General features: G+C 53.2%; 7 protein-coding genes across 7 annotated transcripts; 3 read left to right on the forward strand and 4 right to left on the reverse strand.

The window, feature by feature from the left end:
- Positions 1 to 264: 264 nt before the first annotated feature.
- BO66DRAFT_432559 (uncharacterized protein) lies at positions 265 to 1,411 on the reverse strand. Its single transcript, XM_025650652.1, has 3 exons — positions 1,391 to 1,411; positions 1,174 to 1,314; positions 265 to 1,057 (listed from the first exon to the last, which is right to left on the reverse strand). The coding sequence occupies exons 2-3, from the start codon at positions 1,225 to 1,227 to the stop codon at positions 353 to 355; spliced, it is 759 nt and encodes a 252-aa protein (XP_025498454.1). The 5' UTR covers positions 1,228 to 1,314; positions 1,391 to 1,411; the 3' UTR covers positions 265 to 352.
- A 1,789-nt stretch (positions 1,412 to 3,200) lies between these two features.
- On the reverse strand, positions 3,201 to 3,971 carry BO66DRAFT_443807 (uncharacterized protein; the record flags this gene model as incomplete). The annotated part of the gene is made up of 2 exons (XM_025651542.1): positions 3,201 to 3,391; positions 3,797 to 3,971. 2 exons carry the CDS (start codon positions 3,969 to 3,971, stop codon positions 3,201 to 3,203), a joined length of 366 nt encoding a protein of 121 aa, XP_025498455.1.
- A 148-nt stretch (positions 3,972 to 4,119) lies between these two features.
- BO66DRAFT_406206 (uncharacterized protein) lies at positions 4,120 to 5,164 on the forward strand (the record flags this gene model as incomplete). Its single annotated transcript, XM_025649007.1, has 4 exons — positions 4,120 to 4,159; positions 4,340 to 4,359; positions 4,479 to 4,766; positions 4,841 to 5,164. The coding sequence occupies 4 exons, from the start codon at positions 4,120 to 4,122 to the stop codon at positions 5,162 to 5,164; spliced, it is 672 nt and encodes a 223-aa protein (XP_025498456.1).
- A 363-nt stretch (positions 5,165 to 5,527) lies between these two features.
- On the reverse strand, positions 5,528 to 7,012 carry BO66DRAFT_463818 (putative endo-1,4-beta-xylanase; the record flags this gene model as incomplete). The annotated part of the gene is made up of 5 exons (XM_025652430.1): positions 6,942 to 7,012; positions 6,717 to 6,873; positions 6,531 to 6,663; positions 6,354 to 6,457; positions 5,528 to 6,178 (listed from the first exon to the last, which is right to left on the reverse strand). The coding sequence occupies exons 1-5, from the start codon at positions 6,995 to 6,997 to the stop codon at positions 5,528 to 5,530; spliced, it is 1,101 nt and encodes a 366-aa protein (XP_025498457.1). The 5' UTR covers positions 6,998 to 7,012.
- A 716-nt stretch (positions 7,013 to 7,728) lies between these two features.
- BO66DRAFT_396053 (ankyrin repeat domain-containing protein) lies at positions 7,729 to 8,178 on the reverse strand. Its single transcript, XM_025648374.1, has one exon. The coding sequence runs from the start codon at positions 8,129 to 8,131 to the stop codon at positions 7,772 to 7,774; it is 360 nt and encodes a 119-aa protein (XP_025498458.1). The 5' UTR covers positions 8,132 to 8,178; the 3' UTR covers positions 7,729 to 7,771.
- Positions 8,179 to 8,798: 620 nt separating this feature from the next.
- Positions 8,799 to 9,497, forward strand: BO66DRAFT_232755 (uncharacterized protein). Its single transcript, XM_025642767.1, has 3 exons — positions 8,799 to 8,922; positions 9,069 to 9,150; positions 9,251 to 9,497. The coding sequence occupies exons 1-3, from the start codon at positions 8,901 to 8,903 to the stop codon at positions 9,372 to 9,374; spliced, it is 228 nt and encodes a 75-aa protein (XP_025498459.1). The 5' UTR covers positions 8,799 to 8,900; the 3' UTR covers positions 9,375 to 9,497.
- Positions 9,498 to 9,655: 158 nt separating this feature from the next.
- BO66DRAFT_232731 (uncharacterized protein) lies at positions 9,656 to 10,836 on the forward strand. Its single transcript, XM_025642766.1, has 2 exons — positions 9,656 to 9,726; positions 9,803 to 10,836. Exon 2 carries the CDS (start codon positions 9,839 to 9,841, stop codon positions 10,622 to 10,624), a length of 786 nt encoding a protein of 261 aa, XP_025498460.1. The 5' UTR covers positions 9,656 to 9,726; positions 9,803 to 9,838; the 3' UTR covers positions 10,625 to 10,836.
- Positions 10,837 to 11,644: the final 808 nt, after the last annotated feature.

The raw sequence follows: 11,644 nt of genomic DNA on the forward strand, positions 1-11,644 counted from the left end.
ACCCACCTCACTTATGGCATGTCAGATCGGATTCATCTAGGAGAATCATGATGTGCCTCAATTCGATCCCAGAATTGTTCATCAGGCCTGAACCACAAGTCTGCGAACTCTTGTTGTCGGTCTATCAATTAACTGAGCAATTCCCCATAAGGAGTCGTGGTGCTCTAAACTCCACTTCCTTTGATTGGGATAAGTCTCAAGAATTAAATTATAATGTTTAGCCTTTAAGAGTAACTACCTCTGGCGCAGAGGGCAGATGGCAGGGCCGGCTGCATATATGATCCATCACGCAGAAGATGCCGCAAGTGGCTATTTGAACGAAACCACATAGATATATGCATAGACCCAAGAACTAAAAGTAGCTGTTCGTGACCGACCCATCGTTATGAACGGCCCACCCGCCATTTATCCGTTGCTTCACATCTTTGGCATGGTCTTGCTTGTACTTTGCGTCATAGCCATCCTCTGTCTTCTTCCAGGTGGGATCCAGGGCCTTCAGCCCCTCCTTGATCCGCATCACGAGGTAACGCCCGTAGCCCTCGTAGTCGGTCTGCGCCAGCACGATTCCCAACCGGCGCTCGAGACCATCCAACCCTGCCATGACATCAGGGCCCCATCCCTTCACATGGTACATGTTCGTGTCCTTCTTGGTGAACCCCCATTCCTCACAGTTGTATCGCGGCTCAACAGTGTCCTCCCAGCACTGGTCCCAATACTTGGAGATGTTCTTGGCCCACCGACCGTCAGCGGCCATCTTGGTGCTGATCCAAGGCGGGCAGCCGACCAGCACGTAGTACTCCTCCCTCTCGAACCAGAACCGAATCCCGTTCAGGGGACCTTCATACGCCCCATACGCCGTAGCGTTGAGGCAAGCGACCTTGTACCTCCCGGAGTCGTCGACGTCAACTTTCTGTTCCCATTTCTGCGCGTTCTGACGGAATTCGTCGTCGCGGTACAACACCATCTTGGATTCTTGATCGGGGTTGTGATTTTTGAGGAGAGAGCCGGATGAAGAAGGAAAGTAAAGATCAATGGGTCTGTGAATGTAGACCAGGAACTATGTTGGGATTGATGAAACGTCAGCTGTAGTACTATGGAAATAGACCACCACGCAAACTGGTGAATAAGTGGTGCATCCTTGTAGCCAGACAGAGATATGGAATTGAGGCTCACTATATAGCTTGAAGCACTCGCACGCACACTGTTGATGGTTGACGAGAAAGTCATCACTGGACAGACATCAGCTTATTCATCTCAGCGACGGTTGCCTACTGGAAGATTGTCTGCCGAAGAACTCCGCGGGTTGTGACTACTCTTTCTCACGATTAGCACAACTGGAATCAATAGTGCAGCCACTCTGAGCCACCCCAATCGCTAAGCGGCCACTAACCGCGTGTGTTCAGCTCCACAGCCCACCGATCACCGATCGCCAAGTACACGTCCAAACTCAGCCGCATCTGCAGTGGTGCAGCTGGATGGTGGGGATCGAGGCCGAACAACAATTGGAGAAAGGACTAGAGTTGGCAGGTTTGGGCAACCGCCCCTTTCAGCTCCTACCCGGCAAATCAGCGTTCCGAAGCTCAATCGGGCCGACGTGCTGGGAGATCAGACTGGAGCTGTGGTGGAGCTCTGCGCAGAGCCCACAAAATGATTCGTGGCTTTACTTCAGCCTGTATTTGTTTTCCCCGCCATTACCGCCATGCAGCGGGGACCCACCAGACACCGGATCGATGCCGGTAGTTCAGCCACTGTCATTCAGTATACACATGTACAAGTGCGTAGGTAGCTGTGGCGAAGTTGACTTCAATCTACCATTCGGCTTGAAACTTCGCGGGCGCTTCTCTTCATTTTGTTGCCTGAGTCTGAGTTGTAAGTCCGCAATATATGAGTTCAGCCCAACGGCTTTCATAGAAAATCAAGTGGGAAGCATGTTAACGTTCTGATAACGCGGGGGATATGTAGATAAGCGGTTTGGCGGACCCTGCGGAGGTATCGAACCAGGTCGAGTTGGTGACGCTTTCGAAGAGGTTCCTGTAAGCGACGAATCTATTGAGGCGGGACTGAGGTCGTCAGTCTAGACGCAGGAGATGCAGCTGTCCGTGACCAAGATGCGGGGTGTGGATGTCACGACTGTCTTGGTAAAATGAGAGGTCTCACATTCCTCCCTGTAAGCGACTTTGGCGGCGAGTTGTCGATTTTTGACGCTCCACAGTAACTGCGAGTTGTCCAGGTCGGAACGCGTTTACTCAGGAGAAAAGAGAATCGACTGCGTGAAGTCAGTGGAGGTTGATTGTTGAACTTGACGAAATCTGGGGAAGCCTGCCACGGTTCGGGCGGCTCCTTCCGCAGCCCTGAGGAAAGCATCAAAAGGCGGTGAGACGTTCAGCCAACCAAAAGCTCCGCCTTTGGCAAAATGTCACCACTTCAACAGCAGGCCGGAATATGACTCAGGGATGACGAGAGATACAATGAGGCAAGATGGATTGATACCCTTACCGGTGCTTCAGAAATCGGAGGTTAGTATATCTTATTTCTTGCGACGAGTATGGGGTTGCTTGGCATTAGGACAGAACGAATCGTAATCTGCTCTTGCGTATCTCGGGAGGTTGACGAGCAATAAAGACAAGCGCGTGGTTGAGAAAGAGCTGGCTCCAAACCTTGGACATGAGGATAGAGAGGAGAGAAGCATGGCAGAGACTACAGCTTTGATATTGTGCCTGTGATGCCTTTTGACTACGGAGACTCGCGAATGATAATCCGTATTCAAGAAAGAGAATGAGTATTGATTCCGATATGCGATCAAGCGACGTATCAGGTCAGAGAGTATGCTCGTCTAGCTTCACCGACAGGTTATTATTGGCTACTAGACTTCAGCACCGCGAGAGGGTGAGAGCACGTCACTGGAGACCCACATGCGCAGTGGGAATAGCATTTGAGGACACGCACCGCGTGAACAGTGGGAATAGATAGTATTGCCTGCCTTTAGAAGGCCTAACCACAGACCGACTCATCCTGAGCGAAGCAAAAGACTCGACTGGCGCCTCCGCCACTCGCACCAAGCTATACAGCTTCGATCGCCTGATGGCCAGCTGGCGGCCGTTCATTCACGCAAAAAGAATCCTCGCATGGCGCGGACCCACCGCAGAGAAGAAGAGGACAGGGAAGGTATCCTCACTGGGGAAGAGGTAAGGATAGGCCTCTCAATCCTCGTCTTCGAGATCCTCTAGGGCTTTCTGTTCCCCTGCGGTGTCCACCTTGAGCTGGAATGTCTGACTGCGCATGGGAGAGATCAAGGCAATCAGTGATCCATACAGAACCCTGTTTTCCTGGCCATCCTTGGGTTGGTGCCCCATTATGGCAGTGTGGGAGAGAACTGTGTCACCGCCCGTATCTGGCTCAATGTATTAGTCCATCGACCATCGGGAGATATGTGGGTAGTAGCCGTAAATCCAGATATCGAGGAGGAAGGGACTCGGATTACTAAGAGAACAGAGGCCGGGGACAGGTTAGTTGGTCCTTATATTGAGCAAGTATCAAAGATATTGTTTGAAACATGAGAATTCTCACATGATAGGGTGCAGGATCCGATGCCGGAGAACGCTGCGGGCTGTGTAATCCTCCACAAAAACACACAGCTGCCTGGTGCAGTGCGTCATAGTGATTGTCGGTGGGTTCTCTGGGAGGTGGGCATGGAATGGCCGCAACAAAAAATGGTGATCTCTGCAATGCTGGACATTTCCATGCAACATAGGCTCGAAGAGGACTTCGGTCTGAGATGTAGTCACAGATGACCCACATAGCGGCTCGAAATCGTACTGCGTGATGTGCGTGATCTCAGTATACTGTTTGAGGAGGAGATGTTCGTCCCGAGGGACTCTTATCTGTTCCTGCAACAGCCGCTGCAACAGCTTATCCAATTGGATGCGAGTACGCTGATTGCGAGTACGCGAACGGCGACGCGGGGCAGACATGTTCGAATACTTAGATACAAGAATATGATAATCCAAAGGTAGATTCAACAACAGAGAAGACATCAAAGAGAAGTATTAGGGGCGGTGTTTAGCAGGTATGACTTACAGAGACTATGAATGTCTTCCCATCCGCCTTCAAATTTCCAGGATGACACTGCATACAATTCACCTCACCAAATCAAACATTGGTTCGCCTGAAATTAGGACGCCAGATGAATACGATCCTATTGGATACCGTTATTATTTAAGCATCAAGCACAGATTTACTTTATGACATTGTGAATAGTACCATTTCCTTATATCTGTCCTTGTCTATATCGATTACTTCGCTCAGGTATCACTAGAGAAAAGTGGCTATAAGTATATAGTATTCACCAGAAGCATTATTGTAAGTAGTCGCTTGATCAAGGAGTAATATGAAGACATCCGCGAACAGGTGCTTAGTCAATATGTGTGAATGCAAACACAGCAACCAGTAGGATCCGCTTCATTGTGGAAGAGCTCTAGTTAGTCTCCTACCCTCCTGCTCACCTCACCTCACCTCACCTCCCCTCTCCTCTCCTCGTCCGTCGCGTCCGTCTCACGCAACTCGTCCACATCAACCTCATCTTCATCCATCTCGTTACATCTATAGCTCTTCTCTCTCCCCACAACCGAATATGTCCACCGGGAACCAGCACGGCGGCGGCAGCAGCAGCAGCATCCGGGGCCGGGGGCCGGAAGCCCAACCAGGGCGGAGACCGGGGCGGGGGCAAAGGCCCCAAGGCGGGGCCGCACCAGGACCGCAAATTCCAGGTAAGCGCAAGCGCAAGCACATCTCTTGCACAGTTCGATCCCTTCAGGTTCGCTAATATACTTGCTCTTTCTAGTTCTGTACGCGTTGCGGTGCCTTCGGGCACATCCGTGCGACGTGCACCCGTTTCGTCCCTCCGGGGACACCTCGTTTCGTCCGCCCCACCCACCAACCCAACAACGCCCGGGCCCGGCGAAGCCAGCGGCGGGACGCGGCGGCCTTGGCTCGGGCGCTCGAGGCCGGGGGGGGCGAGCAGATAAGCTGGAAGCGGGAGGTGCCCCGTCGCGGGGAGGATGCGGCGGCGGCGGAGGAGGTGAAGGAGGAGGTGAAGGAGGAGGTGAAGGAGGAGGTGAAGGAGGAGGTGAAGGAGGAGGAGAAGGAGGAGGAGAAGGAGGAGTAGATATCGCCCTTTGAGCGATTTTTCCCCATGTGCAAGGGGGCTTCTTTCACCGCTGAAGAAGCGGACTTCTTTCCCCGCTGAACAAGCGGACTCCGGCAAAGAGCTCGCACCTCAATGCGGTGTCGGAGTCTAGTACCCAGTTCAACAAGTGGTGAAGCTAAGACGAGCTCCAAGGATTTTACTGCATCAAGAGGCTTCCCCTAACAGCCAATAACCATACAAAATGCGCCATCTGGTCTCCCCTTTCTAAAGACATTACAGGGTACTACCTCAGAGGTCGAGCAATAGACTTTGAGTATTGTGATATATAAATCTCACTGACTCAATGGCAAGCACTCCGGCAGGTTTAGGTTGGGCTATATTTCACAGACACTGCGAGTAATAGTCATTGACATAAGTGCAGGTGTACCCAGTGGCACACGCCGTCGGTCCACTCCAGTTAAGCCCTCCACACTGCCCCCAATGCGCAGCCGTAGTCCCCGTGCTCGCGGCACCCGTCGTGGTAGTCGTAGTCTTACCAGTGGCAGTAGCAGTGGTGGTGGTAGTCGTAGTGGTAACTGTAACCCCCATGCCGGCCAACAAGCCATTGTACGCGGGCTTCTTGACCAGGTTCTCATCCCAGGGCAGCGCCGCCCCATAGCCCGAGAACGTGCTGGGAACCCAGCTGTACTTATCTGTCCAATCCCAGATAGTGAAGCCGACGCAGCCCGTTGTCTGCACACAAGATTGCACCAGGGCCTGGAAATCGCTCGACTGTTGGGCCAGGGTAGTGGCGGTGGTGGGCAGGAGAATGCGCACGTCGGCCTCCGTGTAGGCGACCTCGACCCCGAGCGCAGTGAAAGATTGCAGCACCGAGACGAGCGAGCTCGTACTCGGCACGGTGCCGACGCTGAAGTGGGCCTGCAACCCTACCCCGTCGATCTTGGCACCTGCATTCTTGACCAGCTGGACAATGGCGCGGGCGCTGGCGGCTTTGGCGCCGCCGTATTCGAGGTTGTAGTCATTGTAGAACAGCTTCGCGTCCGGGTCGGCTGCAGCCGCTGCGGCAAAGGCAATGGGGATGTAGGCTTCGCCGATGGTGGTGTAGAAGATGTTGGTGCGGTAAGTACCGTCGTCGTTCAACGCTGGAAGCGTGTCAGGCTTTCGGATAGGAGTAGAGAAAGGAGACGCTTGACTCACCCTCATTGACCACGTCCCAATGAAGACATTTCCCTTTGTAGTGCGACACCACATTCGTGATGTGGTCCTTCAACGCGGCGGTGAGAGTAGCATTAGTCCAAGTTCCGCTAGTCACTGTCCGCGATAGTCATTAGTATTCATGTTGTGTCCCTTCACAAGCCTCCACAGAAAGACGAAGGACACATACCCCAGCTAGGTAGCTGATTATACCAAACCAGAGTATGACATCGGAGATATTGGCCATTACCCTCGGCCAGATCTGCGATGACATCGCCTTTCGTGAACGTGAAGGTGCCCTGAGATGGTTCTGTGGCATCCCACTATCACGAGATTTCAGTAACAATCCCATGAGCTAGACACACGTCATAGTCACCTTCATCGAGTTTCCAGGGGTGATTTGACCAAAGTCCGCGGTGTTGTTCAGCTGAGTAAGGTATGGAATATCCGTGAGCTCGGGATTATCCGTAGCTGTGCCAAAGTATTGAAGTCCTTTGGCAACTGCAGCCTGATCCAGACCAACGGCAGAGACACTGGAGAGGTAAAGAGAGCGATTAGCCGGGGTCACATCTCTTCATGTCAGGATTTCGAAGATACGCACATGTTGGGCAACACCGTCGCGGCAAGCGCCGCGGTAATTGAAAGCAGTCCGACCATTTTTGCGTGACTGTGGTGGTTCTCAGATTAGAACAGATTAGAAGAAGCTTATGGTCTGCGACAGAGCTACTTATATGCCTTGACTTTTGGCAACCCAGTCAGGCAACGAGCCAGTCTAAGTCCCAGCCCACGGAGCTATGCTCCGCCGTTCTTCACAGCCGATTTTGATTACTGGCCTGGGCAAAATGGGAGGATTGCTTTGTGGTGAAAGCATCGAGGCTAACGCTGCAGGACACGGAGCGTGGGGGAGGCTGCGTGCCAACATCGTGTGGCATAACGTGGATTGGTTGACAAGCGAATTGCAGGACTGTTTGACCTGGTGTTTTAGCCTAATTGCGATGTCCTTAAGATTGAACAAGGACTTAGCAGTCAGTTTGTGAGGCAAGGTCCCGCCACTCCGTGGCTAAACGGGCTCTCCGCACGTACTCCGCACTTTGCGCATCGGTAACCGGCCCGACGTCCGGCAGCATGCAGTTCATGTAGCAGTGGCACTTGTGTGTTGAGCGTGTGGAGAGCTGAAGAGTAAAGAGACGTTGGAGGTAGCAGACAGGATTACAATCAATGAGAGAAGAGATTCAAATCAACCGCTGTACTCATTGGCTACATAGAGTATATTGTCGGCGTTCCTGGGTAGGCTGGTCACGTGATCCGACACGGTTAGCAGGCTACTACTTCCTTCACATGTTGTCATCTCAGATAGTTCAGCCAACCAACCACCAAGAATTCAAGGACTCGTTCCATATCAACTTACCCCTAAGTGCTTCATCAAATTGCTTATTTTTCCCGACCTCGCAGCAAGTCCGCCAAGATCTCGTTACCGAAATCCTCCGCCCAAGAAAGGGGCGTTTTCCCGTCGTTATCGGGAAGAGTGGGATCGCCATCCGCCGCGAGCAACACCTTGACGACGTCCACAAATCCATTCTCCGCCGCCCATGATAGCGGAGTCCGACCCTCCGCATCCTGGGAGTTACGGTCCACACCGTCCGTGGCAAGCAAAAGCTGCACAACTTCCTTCCAACCAGCCTGCGCCGCTTTTACCAGCGGAGTCTGCCCAAAGGTGTCCTTGACATCGGGACTTGCCCCCGCCGCTAAAAGCAGCCGCGCGACTCCCACGTGGCCGTCTTTCGCCGCCATGGCCAGGGCGGTCTGTCCGTCCTCGTCGGTCGCATCGACATCTCCCAGTCCCCCAGCCCGAAGCAAAAGATTCACTACCGCTTCGTGCCCGTTGCGCACAGCCTCAAACAATGGAATGTTGCCTGCAGCATCCCTCGGATGGGGGTTGACATGGTGGGTAAACAGCAGCGACTCCAGCAAAGCCACCTCGCCATGACCCGCTAACCACGTCAGTGGTGTCCGACCATGATCATCGCGAAGGTCGGGGCGAACGCCAGGGGTAGCCAGCAGCAGCCGGACCACCGCCTCATTCGGAGAACTCCCGGCGGCCGCCGCCGCCGCACGATGCAGCGGGGTGGCGCCCCAAGCGTCTCGCGCATTTACGTCAACCCGCTGCGTCGCCAGAAGCACGCGGACCAATTCCTCGTGGCCTGCGGATGCCGCGTACATGAGCGGTGTCACCTTGGAGTTCGGAATCAGTCGCACGTCTGGATCAACGCATTCCAGTCCAAGCAGCATCTGCACGATCGTCGGATGCCCATACTGCGCCGCCAGCACGAGGGCCCGGTGGGCAACAAACTGCATCTGTGAATCGGACAGCAGGGGGCGATATAACTCGAGCAATTTCTGCGCGGTCTGCTGCCGGCCCCCCTCGGCCGCCCAGCATAACGCGGTCCCGCCGCAGTATTGGCCGTTGTACCGGTAGAGATAAGGGCTGACCAGTTGATAGGCGCGGGCGCAGGTTTGCGCGAAAGCGTTGAGGTCGGCGACGGAATCGAGCGTCGCTGCGATGTGTTGCAGGATCTCGCTTGGTAAGTCAATTATCTTCATTTTCTGATTCTTCTTTTGTCGTGTCTGCGAAGGGAAGACGTGAAGTCAAAAGGTGGTTGTGGAGACGGTAAGTTAAGCAAAGCAACTAGTGACTAACGTTGACGGTGTTGTGTGTCGGGTTGGGTAGAAACTAGCCAAACTAGGTCAGGTGAGTTGCTGTACCTCGGCTTGATAGTATGTACAGTAAGTTGTACATATTACCTTACTATGTACGTACGTGCGTGGCAAGTGGGGGAGGATCATCAAATCATCAGCCACGGCTAAGTGGAAGCTTAAGCTAATTAAGCTAACCAAGCCTTGTTTCAATAGTGGAGCGCCACGGAAAGCAAGCCAGCTTCGATTATGGCAGTTCTGCACACCGAAATCTTCTAGGCACCAGCATTGTAGTGGGATTATGCTTGGCTGTCTCGCGAAGTGGTCTACGACCCGCTGAGCATCCATCATGAGAGTCGTGTCCGAGTCCGATAAGAAGGAGGACCAATAAATCCTTTCAACCGGGCTGTGGAGAATCATTGTTCAGACTCTCGTTCAGGTGAGGTATACAAGCATTATGGATAGTACTCAGGGGCCACGCAAAGAAAGGAACTGCATTTGGCCCCCAAATTCTTCACGACTCCAGATCCATCGTGACTCGAATCCCAAGATGACACACCACACAATAGCACAGACGATGCATTTATGCTGCAGCGCATGGCCGGAGTACTGCATATAAATACTAGGCTCAACGTCCTCTCTTCCAAACAATGCATCTCTCTCAACCAGAGCATTGTTTCCTTTTCAACGGTGTATGTCTTCCCCTCCTTAAATTCCCAGTTTGGTCGTACTGATACCGACTAATTTGCATTTGTGTTCCTGTCGCAGCACTATCCACAACAATCGCGAACCCGCTAAGCAGCCATGCGAACTCAACTTTGGACGGCCCTGTTGACAGGTGCGGCCGCCGTGCATGGGGCGATGGCCCAAAACATTACCGTTTATGGCGCGGCGGAGCTACCGGCGGGTGCCACCGAGACGTTTCTGACCTGTCTGTCCAGCCTGGAGACCAGCTACCGGGTGTACGTGGACTCCGGGATGACAGTGATCCTCCCGCCAGGAAGCAACCAAACCATCACGCTGGATGGTGCGGACAGCGGGCTCTACGACTGCCTGACCATCTCCGAGGTGATGACGGGGATGCAACTCGCCGTCGAGGACACAGTCGAAGCCGACGCGAACCAAGAGGAGAACAGCATCCCCACGAGCGCGGCGACCTACGCGTGGCTCCTTGCGCAGGGTGCCCAAGGCCAAACGCCGATCGGAACCCGGCCGTCCGCCAGCGCCAACAGCACCACCATCCACGACGAGGATGAGGATCTCGGGCGACGGGACGATGATCACGGGGGGCTGGCGAAACGCACCCACTACCACTACTACGGCTACCTGTCCGACTACTCGGCCTGCACCGACTCGGCACTCGTGACCCGCTACGGCAGCACCTGCTACAACCATAACCAGGCCTACTACGGGGTGCGGTTCGAGAACGCCTTCGCCGAGAAGATCCTCACCATGATCATCTGGCCGCACCACCGCTGCGACAACGGCAACGTGCGCTCCTTCACCGTCGCGCCCCTGTCGCTCAGTGCTTGCCAGTCGCGCACGACCTACTCCTATTATGGTCATTATGTCACTTGCAAATGCACCTAGCGAGAGAGAGCGATATAGACCAGACGATCTCGTCCGACGAAGTATCAGAGCTCTGGGGAACGCCTTTGTCTTCCCGTGTGTCCGTTTTCTTTGGGCCATCGTGCGTGGGCCTGAAACCTAGTTTGAGGTGCAGAGTTGGCTCCGAGTGTGGTAGAACATGGGATTCTCGCGCTGTTCCGGAATCAACACTCGACGTGGTGCATTGCAGCTTGTACGTTTTGGCTGGTCTATCTCTGGCTGGGGCTCCAGTGGTGATAGGGCCAAGACAGGGTGGTTGAAATTGGAAGAGTCGAGCTTGGATTTTCACAACACTTTGAAAGATTGATGAGTTGGCTGTGCAGTGTTGGGGTTGTGTCCCTGGCTGTTCTTTTACCTAGTCTAGGTAGGGATATCTCTGGTCTTGCCACATCCTGTCGACGTCACTCGCTATGGCGAGAGTCATGTTATCTTTCTTCTTCTGGGGACAACTCTTCTCGTACATTGTATTCCAGATGATCGTGAGGGCAGTTGCAAATCAAAGTATATCTTCTATCCAGTCGCGGAGGGGTAGTTGGCGTCACCGAGGTGGTTTCCCGGATTTCTCCCGGTACTGTACTGTACATGAAGTGGCGAAGTCTGGCTACAAAACTGTCCATGGTACACGTATCAAGATGGCTGTCGGGTGTATAGTCACAATTCATAAGTGAAATCAAAACTAGGCAAAGAAAAAAGAAAAGAAAAAGAACGAGGAGAAAAAAAAACAAAATAAACCAAAAAGAATTGAAGAGTGTGGTTGGTCATATGGTGATGTCAGCTAAACTGTGAAAAGGTGCCCTTTAGCACCTCAGTTTTCTACCACTTACTTATGTTCCCTCAACTCGATTCCCTCAACTTCGGTGGGTCAACTCTATTAAATGTTCGTAGACATCCTCTTAAATCTCCAGCCAACTAAAGACTCATTGCTCTTGCTGATCCACAGTGCAGGATTTTATGTAACTCGCCAGGATGGCAGATCTGCCTGTTTCAATCTTCAAACCTCGT

Source organism: Aspergillus aculeatinus (assembly GCF_003184765.1).
Source record: "Aspergillus aculeatinus CBS 121060 unplaced genomic scaffold BO66scaffold_76, whole genome shotgun sequence".
Classification (NCBI taxonomy): domain Eukaryota; kingdom Fungi; phylum Ascomycota; class Eurotiomycetes; order Eurotiales; family Aspergillaceae; genus Aspergillus; species Aspergillus aculeatinus.

Excerpts from the sequence above, each read along its gene's own strand:
- BO66DRAFT_232731 (XM_025642766.1), top strand. The coding sequence starts at position 9,839 with ATGCGAACTCAACTTTGGACGGCCCTGTTGACAGGTGCGGCCGCCGTG.
- BO66DRAFT_432559 (XM_025650652.1), bottom strand. The coding sequence starts at position 1,227 with ATGACTTTCTCGTCAACCATCAACAGTGTGCGTGCGAGTGCTTCAAGC. Across the intron at positions 1,058-1,173 it reads CGAGTGCTTCAAGCTATATA|TTCCTGGTCTACATTCACAG; the intron begins GTGAGCCTCAAT and ends ATCCCAACATAG.
- BO66DRAFT_396053 (XM_025648374.1), bottom strand. The coding sequence starts at position 8,131 with ATGGCGGCGAAAGACGGCCACGTGGGAGTCGCGCGGCTGCTTTTAGCG.
- BO66DRAFT_232755 (XM_025642767.1), top strand. The coding sequence starts at position 8,901 with ATGTGTTGCAGGATCTCGCTTG. Across the intron at positions 8,923-9,068 it reads GTGTTGCAGGATCTCGCTTG|AAACTAGCCAAACTAGGTCA; the intron begins GTAAGTCAATTA and ends CGGGTTGGGTAG. Across the intron at positions 9,151-9,250 it reads TGTACATATTACCTTACTAT|TGGAGCGCCACGGAAAGCAA; the intron begins GTACGTACGTGC and ends TTGTTTCAATAG.